The sequence below is a fragment of the Pungitius pungitius genome, chromosome 1, assembly GCF_949316345.1.
Source record: "Pungitius pungitius chromosome 1, fPunPun2.1, whole genome shotgun sequence".
NCBI classification, from domain to species: domain Eukaryota; kingdom Metazoa; phylum Chordata; class Actinopteri; order Perciformes; family Gasterosteidae; genus Pungitius; species Pungitius pungitius.
The window spans coordinates 27,406,002-27,420,578 of NC_084900.1; the positions used below are offsets into that span (position 1 = coordinate 27,406,002).

General features: G+C 40.6%; 1 protein-coding gene across 1 annotated transcript; it reads left to right on the forward strand.

Moving 5' to 3' along the window:
* Positions 1 to 31: 31 nt before the first annotated feature.
* Positions 32 to 11,928, forward strand: LOC119223682 (N-terminal EF-hand calcium-binding protein 1-like). Its single transcript, XM_037481077.2, has 12 exons — positions 32 to 337; positions 3,038 to 3,062; positions 6,381 to 6,489; positions 6,685 to 6,710; positions 6,929 to 7,026; positions 8,309 to 8,570; positions 8,688 to 8,767; positions 9,622 to 9,675; positions 9,834 to 9,946; positions 10,069 to 10,146; positions 10,259 to 10,350; positions 10,774 to 11,928. The coding sequence occupies exons 1-12, from the start codon at positions 221 to 223 to the stop codon at positions 10,800 to 10,802; spliced, it is 1,083 nt and encodes a 360-aa protein (XP_037336974.1). The 5' UTR covers positions 32 to 220; the 3' UTR covers positions 10,803 to 11,928.
* Positions 11,929 to 14,577: the final 2,649 nt, after the last annotated feature.

Sequence of the window (14,577 nt, forward strand, 5' to 3'; positions counted from 1 at the left end):
CAGATGGTGCATTTTATGAATCGCTGCCGCTTGTCGTGGAGGCGGAGTTTTCATTCTGCTGTTGTCGACGCGCAGAGGGCAGCAGGCTGGCTCCATCGCATCACGACATCCTCATCCACCGTCCACCCTGACAACGACAGCCCTTCCGCTCCCACGGGACACGAGGACAAGGACAATTTGCTTACAGTCAGTATCATTTAGCACCGGGAGAGCGGCGAAGATGCTGGCCTGCGCAGAGATGATCACCATGTGTCTCCAGTCCGCAAAGCACGATCACCTGAAGAAGCAGCAGGAGCTCTGCCACAACCACAATCAAGGCATCTCCCTTTTTCACGATGTAAGTACAAACCATGGCTCTTTTGTGGGGTTATAATTGACCCTCCGGCCGTTTCTCCTTTATTTTTTCCCTCCGAGTTTGATAGATGCATCGTTTGCAGAAGCGTTTTGCTCACTGCTCGTCACAGAAAGGCGTAACACGCTGTCCTTCGTTCTGATCTTTGTGAATGGCTCTTAATGAGCCTCCCATTCACACCGTGCATGTGCAGCAGCCCTGTTACATAAGAAAGGTGACTGCCTGCCCACCGGTGCGTGAATGACGTACAAATGTTTTGAGTCAATACAATGTCCTTTGTTTTAATTTAAAAAATATATTTTTTTCTCCAATATGATAATGACCCTCACGACATTGGTTGTAGCCTATATAAAACATCGTGTGTGCATAAAACATGATATGGTATGCATTTTTTATGACCAATCTCCATGCAGCTCCAAGCAGAAACATAAATAGATGTCATTTTTTTTATTGTTCAATCAGGGTATTGCTTGCACAGTTGACATGCATTCACATGCACAGAAATGCTCTATAACAGCATTTTTTCATACTGTAGAAACAATACCACAGTGATACCTTCATTTAAAACACGGAAATACTGAAGCAGTGCATATAGTATTACACAATATTTTAAACGCTGCTATATGTTTGCAGGCCTTTTTTTCTGGTTCACTGACTAAATTACAGCACAATGTATTAGCTAAAACCCAAGTTTAGCTCCTTGAGGGAGATTTCTGGCCAGCGAGGTGAACATTAGACCTCAACAAGTACTAATTGGGTTTTTAAGCCAGTTAGCATCTATTTTCTCCGGCCCGACACCGTTCTCCTCTGAACCCATTTTAGTGTAATTTCTTCTTCAACAGCTGCAGGAAGCAGAATCATGATCACTGGAGTGCAACTTGTCCAACTTACCCGTTACCGTTGACTTGCACTGATTATTTTTCTTTTATTCCTCCGTCTTCCTAACAAATACCACATTGCTGCTCACACTCATCTGCAGGTTTTTCATTTGCTCTGCACTCTATAAGCCAACACTTTACAGTTTTTTCTATTCCTCTTTGAGTATCTGTCTCTCTCTCTCTGTAGAAATAGTCTGTTTGTCTATTAGACAAGCTGAATGACTCATTGTTGATTTGACAGAGAGCTAATCCTCCTGCTGTAGTTGCATTGTGGGTTCAATGGGAGTCAGAGAGATGAAAATTGCGACCGATCAGCCATAATGACGGCTGATCTTCATTGACTCTCCAAGTGGGAACGAAAGCCATCAAACCTACTCTCCACCAGGGCCAATGCTTATTGCCCCCGATGTGTTTCCCAGATTCCATGGAGCTGCTCCCTGTTTGCTTTTCCTTAGGTGCATTAGACAGACCGCAGACATCAGCACTTCTCAGGTTTGGGGAGATTTAACTGTGATCACACAGCTCCCAGGTTTCATGCAATCACTCACAACAGCCAAAGCAGTTGTGTTGCATGGTTTGGTGCATTCACTACTACAACTCCTCGATACTTTGGACCTTCTGAAACCTATTGCCTCTCACGGGTTTGCAACATGAGCCTAGCAGTTAAAAGGGCTAACAGCACTTATATTGTAATTGTTGTTGCCAGAGCTGACAGTGTTAAGCTGAGAGAGAAGCGCAGGGTGAGTGTTACAATTCTACATCAATGCTACTGGTACTTATTATTATAACTAGACCTAATAGTCAGTCTTTCTCTAGTTTCTGTTGCTATATTTCATAGCAAACATCACATAAGCATTATTTTCAAGATACAAAATATTCATATATATCAGCTGCATCATCATCCAATAATGGTGTAGCTTTGAAAAAAATAACAGTAGAAATGATTGTTCACTGACATAAATAATCAAGTCAAGAGTTTGCCATTGATTTCATACAACAATAATATACCACATTTTAAGGATTGTCTAAAACTATAGCATGTGTTTGAAAATGCTCATATGTACACGCAGGTTCAAGTGCACTCTAAAATCAACCATAAAGGCCGAACACCTTTACAGGTTCCTGAGGATATTTATAGATTTTATTCTGTTCACACTTTTAGAATTCTTTCTTGTTTGGATTTCTTTGAGGCTCAGTAGATTTGTCTTGAATGGAAAAACATAAGTGGATGGGAGCAGAGCTTGTTGAGGCCTTCAATCCCCCATGTGCTCGAAAGGGGACATCAGCATGGGACCCAGTTAGTTAATTAGCCACTGGTCTCCATTGGTCCACAGCGTGATTCAACAGAAAGAAAAACCTTCAAGTCTCAGACAAAACATTCCACCGATGGATCTGACTCACCGGTTCGATGTTACACGGGAGATTAAGCGGAGGAGATGTGTTATCGTGTTCACAGCATAAAGCAGTCTACAAACAACCGTTGCTTGCTGCTCTCAGATTTTGCACGAACCAAGGAACCAATTAGACTCAACACGATGGTCCTCGAGAGAAACATTTCCTAAAATGTCCGATGTTTCTTTTGTTATTGAAATGTGGAAATTACAGCTCCATCAGATTTTGCACAGCCTAAAAAAACAGAAAGATGCATAAAAAACCTGTACAGATGGGTAGCCTGGACAAACTGTTCTTCCTCTTAATTGATCAAAAATCGTTCCTGTTTATTATTTTTTTGGAACTGTCTTGTTTTTATTTATGCCTGTAACCGTTTTGGAAGTAGCTCTAACATCATCTTCTCTTCTCACTACAGATTTTCCGCCGGGCAGACAAAAACGGTGAGTAAGCAAATTATGCATCTAATTAGGTCACTAGGCAAATTAAAACGTAACAACAACCTTAATGGCTGTGTTCAGACAAGTGGCTTGTTTTAAGCTCAGAGGGAAATTATGTGAGTCTGGTGGTGCATCTTTCTGTTTCAATGCCTGAAGAGATGCGAGTAGGGAGGATATAAATAGCCACGGCCAGGTAAGGCTGCATTGTTTTGGTTTGAGTGTGATTGGATTTGACCGGATGAATTCCTTCCGTGATGTCGCTCGCCATGTAGTGCCCATCTCAGTGATTTCCAACAATGTATCCTCAATGAGACGGAAAGCCACGTATATGGAACCATATAGTATTCATTAAATATGGCTCCACAAGAAAATATATTTTAGCTCAAAATGGTATCAATTAACTGGAGAATAATTATCTAAAAGTCTTTCAACCTTAAGTGCAAGTCTTCTTACTGTTACCTGTGATTAATGTGTTACAGTGTAACACTGAAACCGTCTCTTTACTTCAAAGGAAACCTCTCCCTCCCCCCAAATATTTCTTGGGAAAGCGCAGAACATTCATTCTCTGTATGAAAAAAACACCCTCCATTTTTATTCATGCACTGCATCTCTGTTTAATGAAATGTAAAAGGCAAAAGGAGCGAGAGATTAGCTTTATGTAAAGTATTGACAAACTCCAGGAGGAGGGGGAATTTATCACATGACTGATGACGCCATATGTATCACCTTGAGTAGGGGGGCGTTTGGACTTCCTCAAAACTCCTGTAGAGATATTCACATACAAAAAGGGGGGGGGGGGGAATTATGAATTATGAATGAGCCATTAAAAGATGCATCTTCTTGGGAGCCGTTGTAAAGAAGCCGTAGCAGATAGACTGAAACATCTTTAAGATATGTCTTTAGAAGAGGGTGACATGGGTGTGGCATTTAAATAGAATAGTGCTCTTTCTGTCCAGCCGCTGCTCTCCAGCTCTCACACTTTTTAAAAAGTATTATTTGTCTTTCGAGTAAGAAGGCGGATGAAGCGAGCAAAGACCAATAACTCTGGCGTATGTTTGTGGGAGCTATCTTCAATTTGCAGCTCTGTTTGGTTCCTCGTCTCCACGAACTCACCGAGTTGTGCACCCGAGAGAAAAGCGCCTCCCACCAATCAGCGCTGAGTGGGCTGCCATCATACGCCTCGAGCGCTGCGGATTTACCACATAATGAGGGCTGGTTAACTAACCACACTCTTACTCCTCCACGCTACGGCAATGAGGAATTACATTTATTAAAAGCAACGAACACAAGAACGTACGAAGTAGATACTGAAAGCTCTTACGTTTACGTTTGTTGTGCTGAGATTAGTTTCAAATACCTCTTTATGCTGCTGCTCATTGAGCTGAGAGATATAAGAATCCAATTTTTTCACAGCAGCTCTTATTTTTCATCTGGAAATAGCTATAACAGGCATAAAAAGACTGATAAGTAAGCAATTATATTAATCTTTCAGAGTTTCCCTCGGGAGACTTCGATAAGTGTCTTCATTCGAGCCGAATTGCTCTAGCATGCAGTGGGCTCAAATTCGATCAAGGTTTTGAATGGCTCAAGTTTTTTTAAAGTGAACCTGTATTGCTCTATTTTCTAGTTTTATATAGAACAAACGTTGCCATTAAAATGCAAGGTGCATGGGATAGTTTTGTCTTTTCTCTTTTGACTCTTTTAAAAAACACTTTTAGGGTTCTGCCCCACGTCGTTGAAGTCTTATTTATCAATGCTTTATGCAGTACAGTAGAAGACTGTATATACGACTGCAGTGAGGTGCAGAAGTGCTGCAGATTTGTTTGGAAGAGAGGAACTTAATGAGTGGTTTGTTAGAAGAAGATAATGAATCCGTTTTGACAGATAAAACAGGTACATGAATGTAAATGCATAGCACTCGGTAAGTGGATTTAATCTAGTGTCTATTTCTACTCTACAGTCTGTTCTTATCTCTCATATTAGTATTGATTATTGTACTTTAGTTTGTGAGACAAACAGTGTCTATTTAGCTAGAAGCTTATACGTTCTTCCACCGCTGCTCTGCTCTCCGAGAAACACTTGCATAATGGGCCATCTGAGCTGCACTGTTGCTTGTATTTGGGTGTCTAATTGGGTGTGAATCTACACCGAAGCAGTTCTGACGGAGAAGGCTGGAGAATGAGTCAGAGGGGCAACAGATTGTGTTTACTCCTACACAGTGGAGGCTGGTGGGAAATGTTCTAGGTAGGGCAATATAACACCCCAGTTTGATTTAATGCAAAACAATTATGGTATCAAAAACAGATTTTACCACTTTGCGATCAAATATTTAATATTTGTTCCAACATGAGACAAAAGCAGTAAATACCACTTTGACAATATTACTTTTGTTACCCTCAAAGGGAATTCAGTATAGAGGTTTAAGCAGCAATTGGCTATAGTGCTTCTTGGACCCCGCCTTCTACGGGCAAACTTGAGACATCACATTTTGCTCCAGGTGTGGCGACGCCCCATCGCCATCTATTGGCCAGCTGCCTCTGCTCCTACATCATGTGGAAAGAATATTTTTGCAGTGAAGTTTGAAAAGGCATTCATGGCTTTTAAAGCTGTATCTTCCATGTTGCGTTTAACACAATAAATGAACCCGTTGCCTGGCGGAGCCAGGTCTCATGAAAGGTTTCCATGCTGCCAGAGCTGGGATGTCGGGATGGAGGCGAGATGTCATTACCGTCTGAAGTCAGTCAGCTGGTGCGCCCTCAAGCTGGCCTTCGACCCTCAGGCCCCTGCAGGCCCTGCATTGCACAGCTCCAGATGCTGCTAATCAGAAGCCGACTGGGCTTATCTTCAGCACTCGCTTCTTTGGAATAACTTGGTTAATATACCAACTGTGCTTATGTCATTGTTCCACAATTGCAGAAGGAGAAATGAATTGAAAACGTAAATGAAAACTGTGGGTGTTATGCAGTATGAGTTTACAGCAGTGATGAAATAAAAGCAGCGATGTTGTCTTGTTTTCAAAGCTAATGTGCCGCTCTGTTGGTTAATTATTAATGAGCAAGCATTGTATTTCCTATTTAATAATTGACTGCATTGATGGAGCTAAGTAAGTTTAATTCATGTTAAGAGTTCTAATTGTAGTTTTATCCAAAAATCAAGTCATTGTCAATTGTGGTAAAATAACTTAATTTTCACTGGAATGGATACAGTGTTGTGAAGCCAAAGTAGCCTTCTAACGTTAAATGGAAAGCAGAATATATCCTTCATTCAGGTGATGAAGCTTTTAGGCGTGAGCTAGATGTAATTTTCACCGTCTCCTTTCAGATGACGGGAAGCTGTCCGTGGAGGAGTTCCAGTCTTACTTCACTGATGGTATCCTCACTGACGACCAGATGCAGGAGCTGTACTGCTCCATCGACAGGCAGCAGACAGAGTAAGCCCATCTTCATCCTTTCAGACGTCCTCCAACTCTGCCGCCGTCCATTGCCCATCCGCCTAAATTCTGGCGTGAAATTGTAATTGCATGAATAAAAAGTCAGATGATCACCAAAATCTACCAAAAGTCATAATTAAGGTTTCCCAATCATTAACATGTCTCTTTTTGTTTTCTTCTCACTGCTTCAAAAAGTAACCTGGACATAGACAAACTCTCAGGTAATTCAATGGCATTCTTGCTTAATTGTGTTGATTTTGCTTTTAAAATCATGTTTAAAACATTACAGACAGTAATTAAGATTACACGTAGTATATGTATCACAAAAGCCCAAATCTATATTGATTCAGCGTTTGCTACCTGCTAAGCTGTCTGATGATGATTCTGTCGTTGGTTTATTGGCCACAAAGTGGGCTCAACAAATCTGCTTCTCCTCCAGAGTACTTCAGTCCACATCTGGGGGAATACGTCAATGTCCTGTCTGCTCTGGATAAGCTGAACCTTGCCATCTTGAAGGCCATGGATAAGACTAAAGAGGTGGGTGATGATTGGCGTCCCCACATCTACACTTGGTTGAAATGTCCTTTCAGAACAATTTGTCAGCGTCCACTATCCCACTAAGCGCTCAGCCTTGTGTTTTTTAGTTTGTGCCTCAGCTGTCACAGTGAAACCCTTTCAGGGGTCTCTGAGTCACTCTGCTGTGGCAGGCAACTATTAGGAAGAAAAGAGAACTGCCCGGCATGATTGAATGTACCTGCTATCTGCTCCACCTCTCCTCAGTAACAATAACAATACACAAGCACCGAGAACCTGACATCAGGAGCCATGCTTTCAAAAAAACGGCCTTGTTACAAAAAGAAACATTGATGGGCCTTTATCTTTGCATATCTGCCTTACAGCCAATAATGAGGAAGAAAATCAAAATGTTCATATTTTTTCATGGTATTGTAGAGTTATTGAAGGTATGGCTGTCGTACAACTGAAACATTAATTATTGAATAACATATTCTTTAAATTATTTCTGAAAGAGTTCATTGTGTAGGCTATAAAATGTCAAAAAATCATAAGAAATGTGCAAAAAAAAAGTGCAAAACTTTGACTCCAACGTTACTTGTTTCCAGATAATATGCATTTTCAATGTTGCTATTAAGCTTCCTTTGAAGAAGAGCAGATTCCCTTTTAACCACCCTGAGATGGATATTAATAAACCAGAGATAACGCTTTGCCTATAGCAGTGCCCCAACGCCACCAAGACACGTGCAGCTTTAGGCATACAGGAAGCAACTACACTTTGTAAAGAGATTAACTCATGAGACTGAAATTTGTCGTCTATGTTGTGGTGGATCCCCGGAGACAACAGGCAAACATCCGCTGTGACGCGATGGCTCTTCTGTCTCGTAAATAAATGGATTCATTACTCATGGGGTGCAGCGTCGCTGCCAAGAAAACGGAGCGTGCAAAAACAAGGATTGGGACAAGCTCGGTGGCCATTTTTCAATTGTGCGTCTTGTCTTTGTGGCAGAGCGGCACACGTTTGATGGTGATGGGTTCCATTATTCACAAAATTTGAGTTCCGCTAAAAAAGACAGGAGCCGCCTCACTGAAATGTACAGAAAGTCTAGCTGGAACTATGAAATAAGCCACTATTACGTTTTGTATTCATGAATTCAGGGTAATCTATGTGCTAACATGTTGACTCCAGGTTTCCTTTTTTGTTTCCAGCAGTTTGAAAAACGCTTTCTTTAGTTGATTCAGGCAAACTTCTTTCTTTCCCCCACATCATCTTGTTCTTCATTTCTACCTGTATCCATCCTCTCAGGAGTACCAGGGTTCATCGGTACTGGGTCAATTTGTGACCCGCTTCTTGCTGAGGGAGACCTCCACCCAGCTGCAATCCCTTCAGTCATCGATGGACTGCGCCATGGAGGCGGTTCATCATGACCAGGGCTGCACAGAAAGGAGGATACTGAAAAAACCAGAGGACCTGCCTATCCAGAGGATGAGCAAACGGCCCGGTCGACGCATCCAGAAGAACATGTGTCTCTCCCCTACTGACCCTTACTCCGGCATGCTGACCACAGGTACTGGTGACATTGCCATTTAGATGCTGGAGGTAAATGTCATGAGAGGAAAAGCGTTGGTGATGCTCACTGCCATCGTTCCAACTTCATGTGTGTTGTCATATTTTCTGGGGTCAGGGGTCAGCGTGGAGCCAGACAACCACTGGGGCTCTCAGATCAACCAACTGGAGCAGCTCATGGACAAACTGGAGTACGAGGTTTGAACAAAATCTGTCTTTATGCTGAGCCAAGCTAACCTCACAGCTGTGGTGTTCATATTTAGACAAACATGGTGTTCATCTAACTCGCTGCAGGAACACAAATGAATATGTCTGACAACATGTATTCCTGTATTATACAATAATAACAGGACACGGTTGAATATTGAAGAGTTTTGAAAATCTCTTTAAATGATTCACAGGATCACGTCAGCCCAATACTGACGTGGTTTTGAGTTTTAGTTTTAGAAATGTAGCCAAAGGGTTGGTCTCATGGGGGAGAATTGCTTTTTTTTAGGAACAGGTTTGACTGCAGAGGCTCAGCTGCCACAGACAGAAATGTCAAACAGACCACGTGAGCCCAACTGTGTGTCTGCAGATTCCAGGCGCTTGCCCTGCGGTACACGTTGTCAGAGGAGACAATTTGTACAGAGGGAATATTGATATATTGATGCATCGCTGCACCCTGTCACTGATGCTCTAGGATACAAGATTAATGTGGATTTTTTTTTTGAAATTCAGAAAAAGCCACAAAATGGTCTAAATGTGCTATTTACAGAATTTAATTGTCTCATATGAAATTATAGATGAGGTATTTCCAAGATATTAATAATAATAATTTGTTCTTATCTTGGCCATGCAGAGGATATTAAAGTGTAACTAAAGCTCTCCGGGCTGCAGTGAGGCTGTTGGGGGCTTAATATGAATGTAGCCATCTCTGCCTTGTGAAAACCAATCATTTTGACTGACAGTAACCACAGACAATTCTTTTGCGTGTTTGGTTTATCGTGATCTGCTGCATTTCATGTTCTGCCCATTACTGTAACTATAAATATTTATGCCTGTATTTTCAGAGTCCACATCTTGAACCGCTCAAAGAGGACACGTTGGCAGGGACGTATAAATCGGTGAGTCCTGCGTGTGCTGAATATAGGGACACTAGGATGTACATTAAGATTACACAGTATATCTATTCATAATAACTCATATGCAATTGCCTAAAAATCCTAGATGCGCCATATCTGTTCATTCTATTTCAAGACTCTGTTTTGTTTGCTCTCATCAGAACATACTTCTGGTCCAGAGACAAATGTCTGTGAAGGAGAAGGATGTGGAGCAGTTTCAACAAGCTCTTAAGATATACACAGATACCACCAGCAGCCAGCTGGACAACCTGCAGTACGTCCTCTCGTCTGCCCTCTGGGATTTAATGCATCAAATTGATTCAACACATACAGTGTATGATTACCCCTGCGTCTCTCTTGTTCTCTCTCTCAACTCTTTTTTGTGTTTATTTTTAGTGTTTCCATCCAGAACCTGCCAGACAGATCATGCTTCATCATGTATGAATTTTGGCAGGACCGTCTCTCCTGGATGAGGTAGGATTACAAGAATCACTCCGAAACCACGCTGCTCTCTTTTTCTAGCATTATTGCATTACTGAGAAGCAAAGAGCCATCTGATCTGTAGCATCCCTCTTTTTCCTCTCAGCTACCTGCAGTCCTCCATCAGTAAGACCTTCCAGCGCTGCGTTATCGACTCACTGGAGGAGCCGGAGATGGTCTCCACCATGCTCCTGCCAGGTAGAAACCAATTAAATCTATTTTACTGAAGGCTGCTATTTCATGCACTCAATCTCACAATTTTCTTTTAGAAATGATGAACAATTGTCACTAAAACTGTGATAATTATCACAAATAGTTTAGAAAAATATGATACTATCAAAGTGCCATAGTACTCATTCCTGCTCTGATCAGCTGCAAAGATGTGTGCTACCTGCCCAGCACTGAATGGCACACACCATTAGCAACAAGCAGGAAACATCATGGAGCATTTAGCAGCCAAAGAGAAAAAATAAATGTAATATACAGGTATATAAAACAATGTATTAGATATTGAATTACTGAAAAAGAGAAATATGATGTTCAATTTATCTTCCTGTTGTCATTGTCATTTGTTTGATCATAACACAAACATTGATGCTTGGTTATTGTGTCATTTGGCAGCCTCTTGGTGGATAATGAACAACAACTGACAGGACAAAGCCGCATCTACTCAACAAAGTAAAAGCACGGGGAAAAGCTGATTTTGTAATTGCTTTTACATTTTTTTTCATTAATATCTATTTTTTTGTCATGGCATGACCGGGATTGTTTTTGCTCTGAGTTTATAAAAAAGAAGACTGCTCAGATAAGTCAGTCAAGAGTGAAACAAAATTAAAGAGAAGGAATTGAGGTAATGCAATATCTTATCATGTCACATCGCTTGCTTCTGATTCATTAGAAACATAAGGACTTACTTTAAGAAATATTTGCATGATTTGTTATTTCTCAGTGCTTGTTTATTTTATATCTAAAAATAGATTAATGGCACTGTTTCTGCAAAAATAGAAATACATGAAGAAAACGGATCAGTGCATCCGTCCCTATGCGTCACACATTCTTGAGTTCTCACAGAAACACATGTAGCGGTAGAAATAACCTGCATTTCCCCTTGTTCCCTACGTGGTATTGTGCTTTGTCGTCTCCTTCAAATCTTTGCATCCAAGCGTCCTTTTGCGTATGTGTTAGACAGCAAGAACGATTATGGTCCACATCTAAACCTCCATCATCCGTGTGTCACTCCAGCACTTTAGAAAAATATCCAACGTGGACCTAATTGTGAAGAACAGACTTCTGTTGCTGATTGTCAGTTGAAAAGGTAGAATTATCTGTTGTTAAGAGCTGCACTTTAGTGTAGTGAGACATTAGCAGGCCTTACAAATTGAATAAGTTAGTCTGCAGTTTACCTGTACTGTGATACTAGAAATAACACATGCGGTGTGTAGTCCTTATACAGTGCACAAACACATCAAAGTTTATATTTTAAGTACAGAAATGAAGCAGTTTGGTGTTATAACATTGAAAAGAAAGTATATTTAGATTGTGAATTGTAGTCAATGAAAGCTGTAAGGTGTAAGTTATTGTTGTAGAACACTGGTAAATGTACACTATGATAGTACAGTGAGCGGTGGTTGCTCCGGTGATGTGAGGAAAGAATGTTTTTGCTCTTTTTAAAAAAAAGTATTTTATCATTTATTTAATTAAAAATATACAGTTATGTGAATGCTATATTTGTTTTCCGGCATGAAATAAAGTTCATGACTTGTTGATGACATTAAACGACTGTCCTCTTGCTTAAGATGATGTGCTGTTGTGAAAAATTGTGATTGAATAGGAAGCATTTATTTAATGGTTAGATTAATGGTAATGTTTATCTAATCTACTATATCTACTTTATTATGTTTATTTATGATCTTCTTTAATTGGCTTCCAGCGTTTTACTATAAATTTTATCAGACCCAATTCACATGTAAAACAACTGTCAAAGAAACTGCAAAAAAGGAAATTGTTTTCTATCTCCTTTACTGAATACTGAAGCTCATGATATCAGCAGCTGTAACCTTGACTTGTTTTCACTCTTGAAGCCGGTTTGATCCTTTTGATTCGTTCTCTAACAACTAACAACATTAATTACCTCTAACCTAGAACATTTAAACCCACTGGAGTACATTCACATTCTGTAACTCCTGCCTTAATAATACATACACCTCGGGATATATTTGATTTCACATCTTTTTTTATGAGATCAGTCTCAATAAGTCGAAGTATATAAATCCTATTTTTATGAGATTTTAAAACTGGAAAGGCAAAATCTGTAGTTGTTGCACCGGGCAGGGAGGTATTGATGTTCCAACAAAGGTGAGGTAGAATGGAAAGTTCAGTCTATAAAGTAAACTGAGGGAAGAGAAGATGTGTAAGCAGGAGGTATTTTACAGCTGCAGTCTCTCATGGAGAGAAATGCTTCTGCTGCATCAGATCTCGCACACTAATCCTTCCCTGCTGCTATTTTCTCCTCGGTGACAGCGAGTCTTCTGCCAGGATGCCAAGGCCAAAACAAATGCCAAATATGTGGGCTATAAAAACCTCTTGTATATGTTCCATGTGTATGTATGAGCAGCAGTAAGTCAGGTCTCCCAGAATCAAAGTGGTGTATTTTTAAAGCTCCTGTATTCCCTATTCTATGTGCAGTTTCCTAGAGCTATTGTTCAGAAACGAGTCAATTCCAAAGCAGACTGAGCCGAATCAGACAAATGTCAAGTGAACATAAGGGATCAACGTGGTCTGCATTAATTACCTGTAAATTAGTACCACTTTTGGTGTTTGGCTCCTACTTGCCAGATATTAAAGCACCCGTCATAACACATGTATTATTATTATTATTACAATTATATTAGGAGCCTATGTGCATGTGCTTACGTATGACTAGGTGAGTTGTTTGAATCATTAGTGACGGGGTGAAATGGAACGGACGGACTAGAGGGAAAGAAATGGTGCGTGATTGGGTAAAATCAGTGTCAACTATACAGGGCACTTGAGCAGAAAGCCGGAGCTTCGATATTCTCAACACACTCACACACCAGTGGCAGGATTTGTGATAAGCTATAAGGTACCAGGAAGATGGATGGAGGAATGTGGGGGAGGAGGATTCAGAGAATGCAACGACAGGTACAGTTTAATGTCTTCTAAGTGACAGTATATCAAGAAGGGATTACTGACGGCCCGAGGCACAAACAATTTTTTTCTGGAATTAGAAGCCTTTTGATCTTCCTTATCAGATGGGCTCCAATGCCTCTGTTTTTATTAGACACACATTCCCTCTGGTGACAGCGGCAGATGATATAGACACGTGTGGAAGAGCAGAATAACAATGGAGCTTTTTGAGGTCTTCTTTAGTTTAAAAGTGTAGATCGGAATGAAGAGGGATTTCATTTCTTTGACTGGGTTAACACCACAAAGACACTGCAGTACGCACGGCATTACATTGTATTGGCTGTTTCAGGTTTTTTCATTATTGCGTCACTAAATAGAACGGTAACCATTGAGATGCCACAAAAGAAGACTGCATCTAAAACACAAAATTGTGTCCCAGCCCACATAAAAACAACCTTTGCATATTTGTATTAATTGCGTGAAAAGGAGAACAGTCCTTGCTATTATTTACTGAGTCACCAGCTGGTGTCTGGCTCTGCAAAAGAGCACTTGACAAACCACAGAGTGGTGGAGACCTTCAGTAGGATGTGAACCCAAACGCACCACAGAGATCACAGAAAGGAAGAAAGGACACTGTGCAGGCGGAGTGGGGAGAATGCAGGAGGGTTCGGGTGGAGGAGGTCTGATGAAGGACTGATGAAACTGAGAAGAATGTGGTCGGCTAATGGAAACTGCCCGAATGTGCACACTCACGTGTACATGCACTCATCGTGCACAATCACATGCTGATTCCAAGAGACACAGTCTACATTTCCCCCATCGAAATATAATAGAGAATCTGTATGTATGATGATTTATTTACTCTAGTTCACTGCTAGGTCTTGTTGCCCGGAAGAGGGGCCTCTTCTCTGTCGCTTAGCCTGACATTTCCTATGTTGTTTTCACCTTAGTTTTTCTTCCTAAATTCAGCAACGTTTGTACGGATTGTAAAGCCACTCCAGGAAAATGTGATTACAGATACACATCTGGAAGTGATGAGAAAGACTTCACAATATTTGTAATGACAGCATTGTACAGTTTACCACAAATTGGCTTCACTTTCAAAATGTTGGTTATAAGTTGATAGGTTTTTAGAATAATGTATACTAAGTACTAGCATCATATATGTGATAATATATGAAAACAAATATATATATATATATATTTGTATACTTGTATAATATAAATATACGAATATGGATGCTAATACACCAAAGGTCTCTCATAATGAAGCCTTTT

Excerpts from the sequence above, each read along its gene's own strand:
- LOC119223682 (XM_037481077.2), top strand. The coding sequence starts at position 221 with ATGCTGGCCTGCGCAGAGATGATCACCATGTGTCTCCAGTCCGCAAAG. Across the intron at positions 6,711-6,928 it reads GGACATAGACAAACTCTCAG|AGTACTTCAGTCCACATCTG; the intron begins GTAATTCAATGG and ends CTTCTCCTCCAG. Across the intron at positions 10,351-10,773 it reads CTCCACCATGCTCCTGCCAG|CCTCTTGGTGGATAATGAAC; the intron begins GTAGAAACCAAT and ends GTCATTTGGCAG.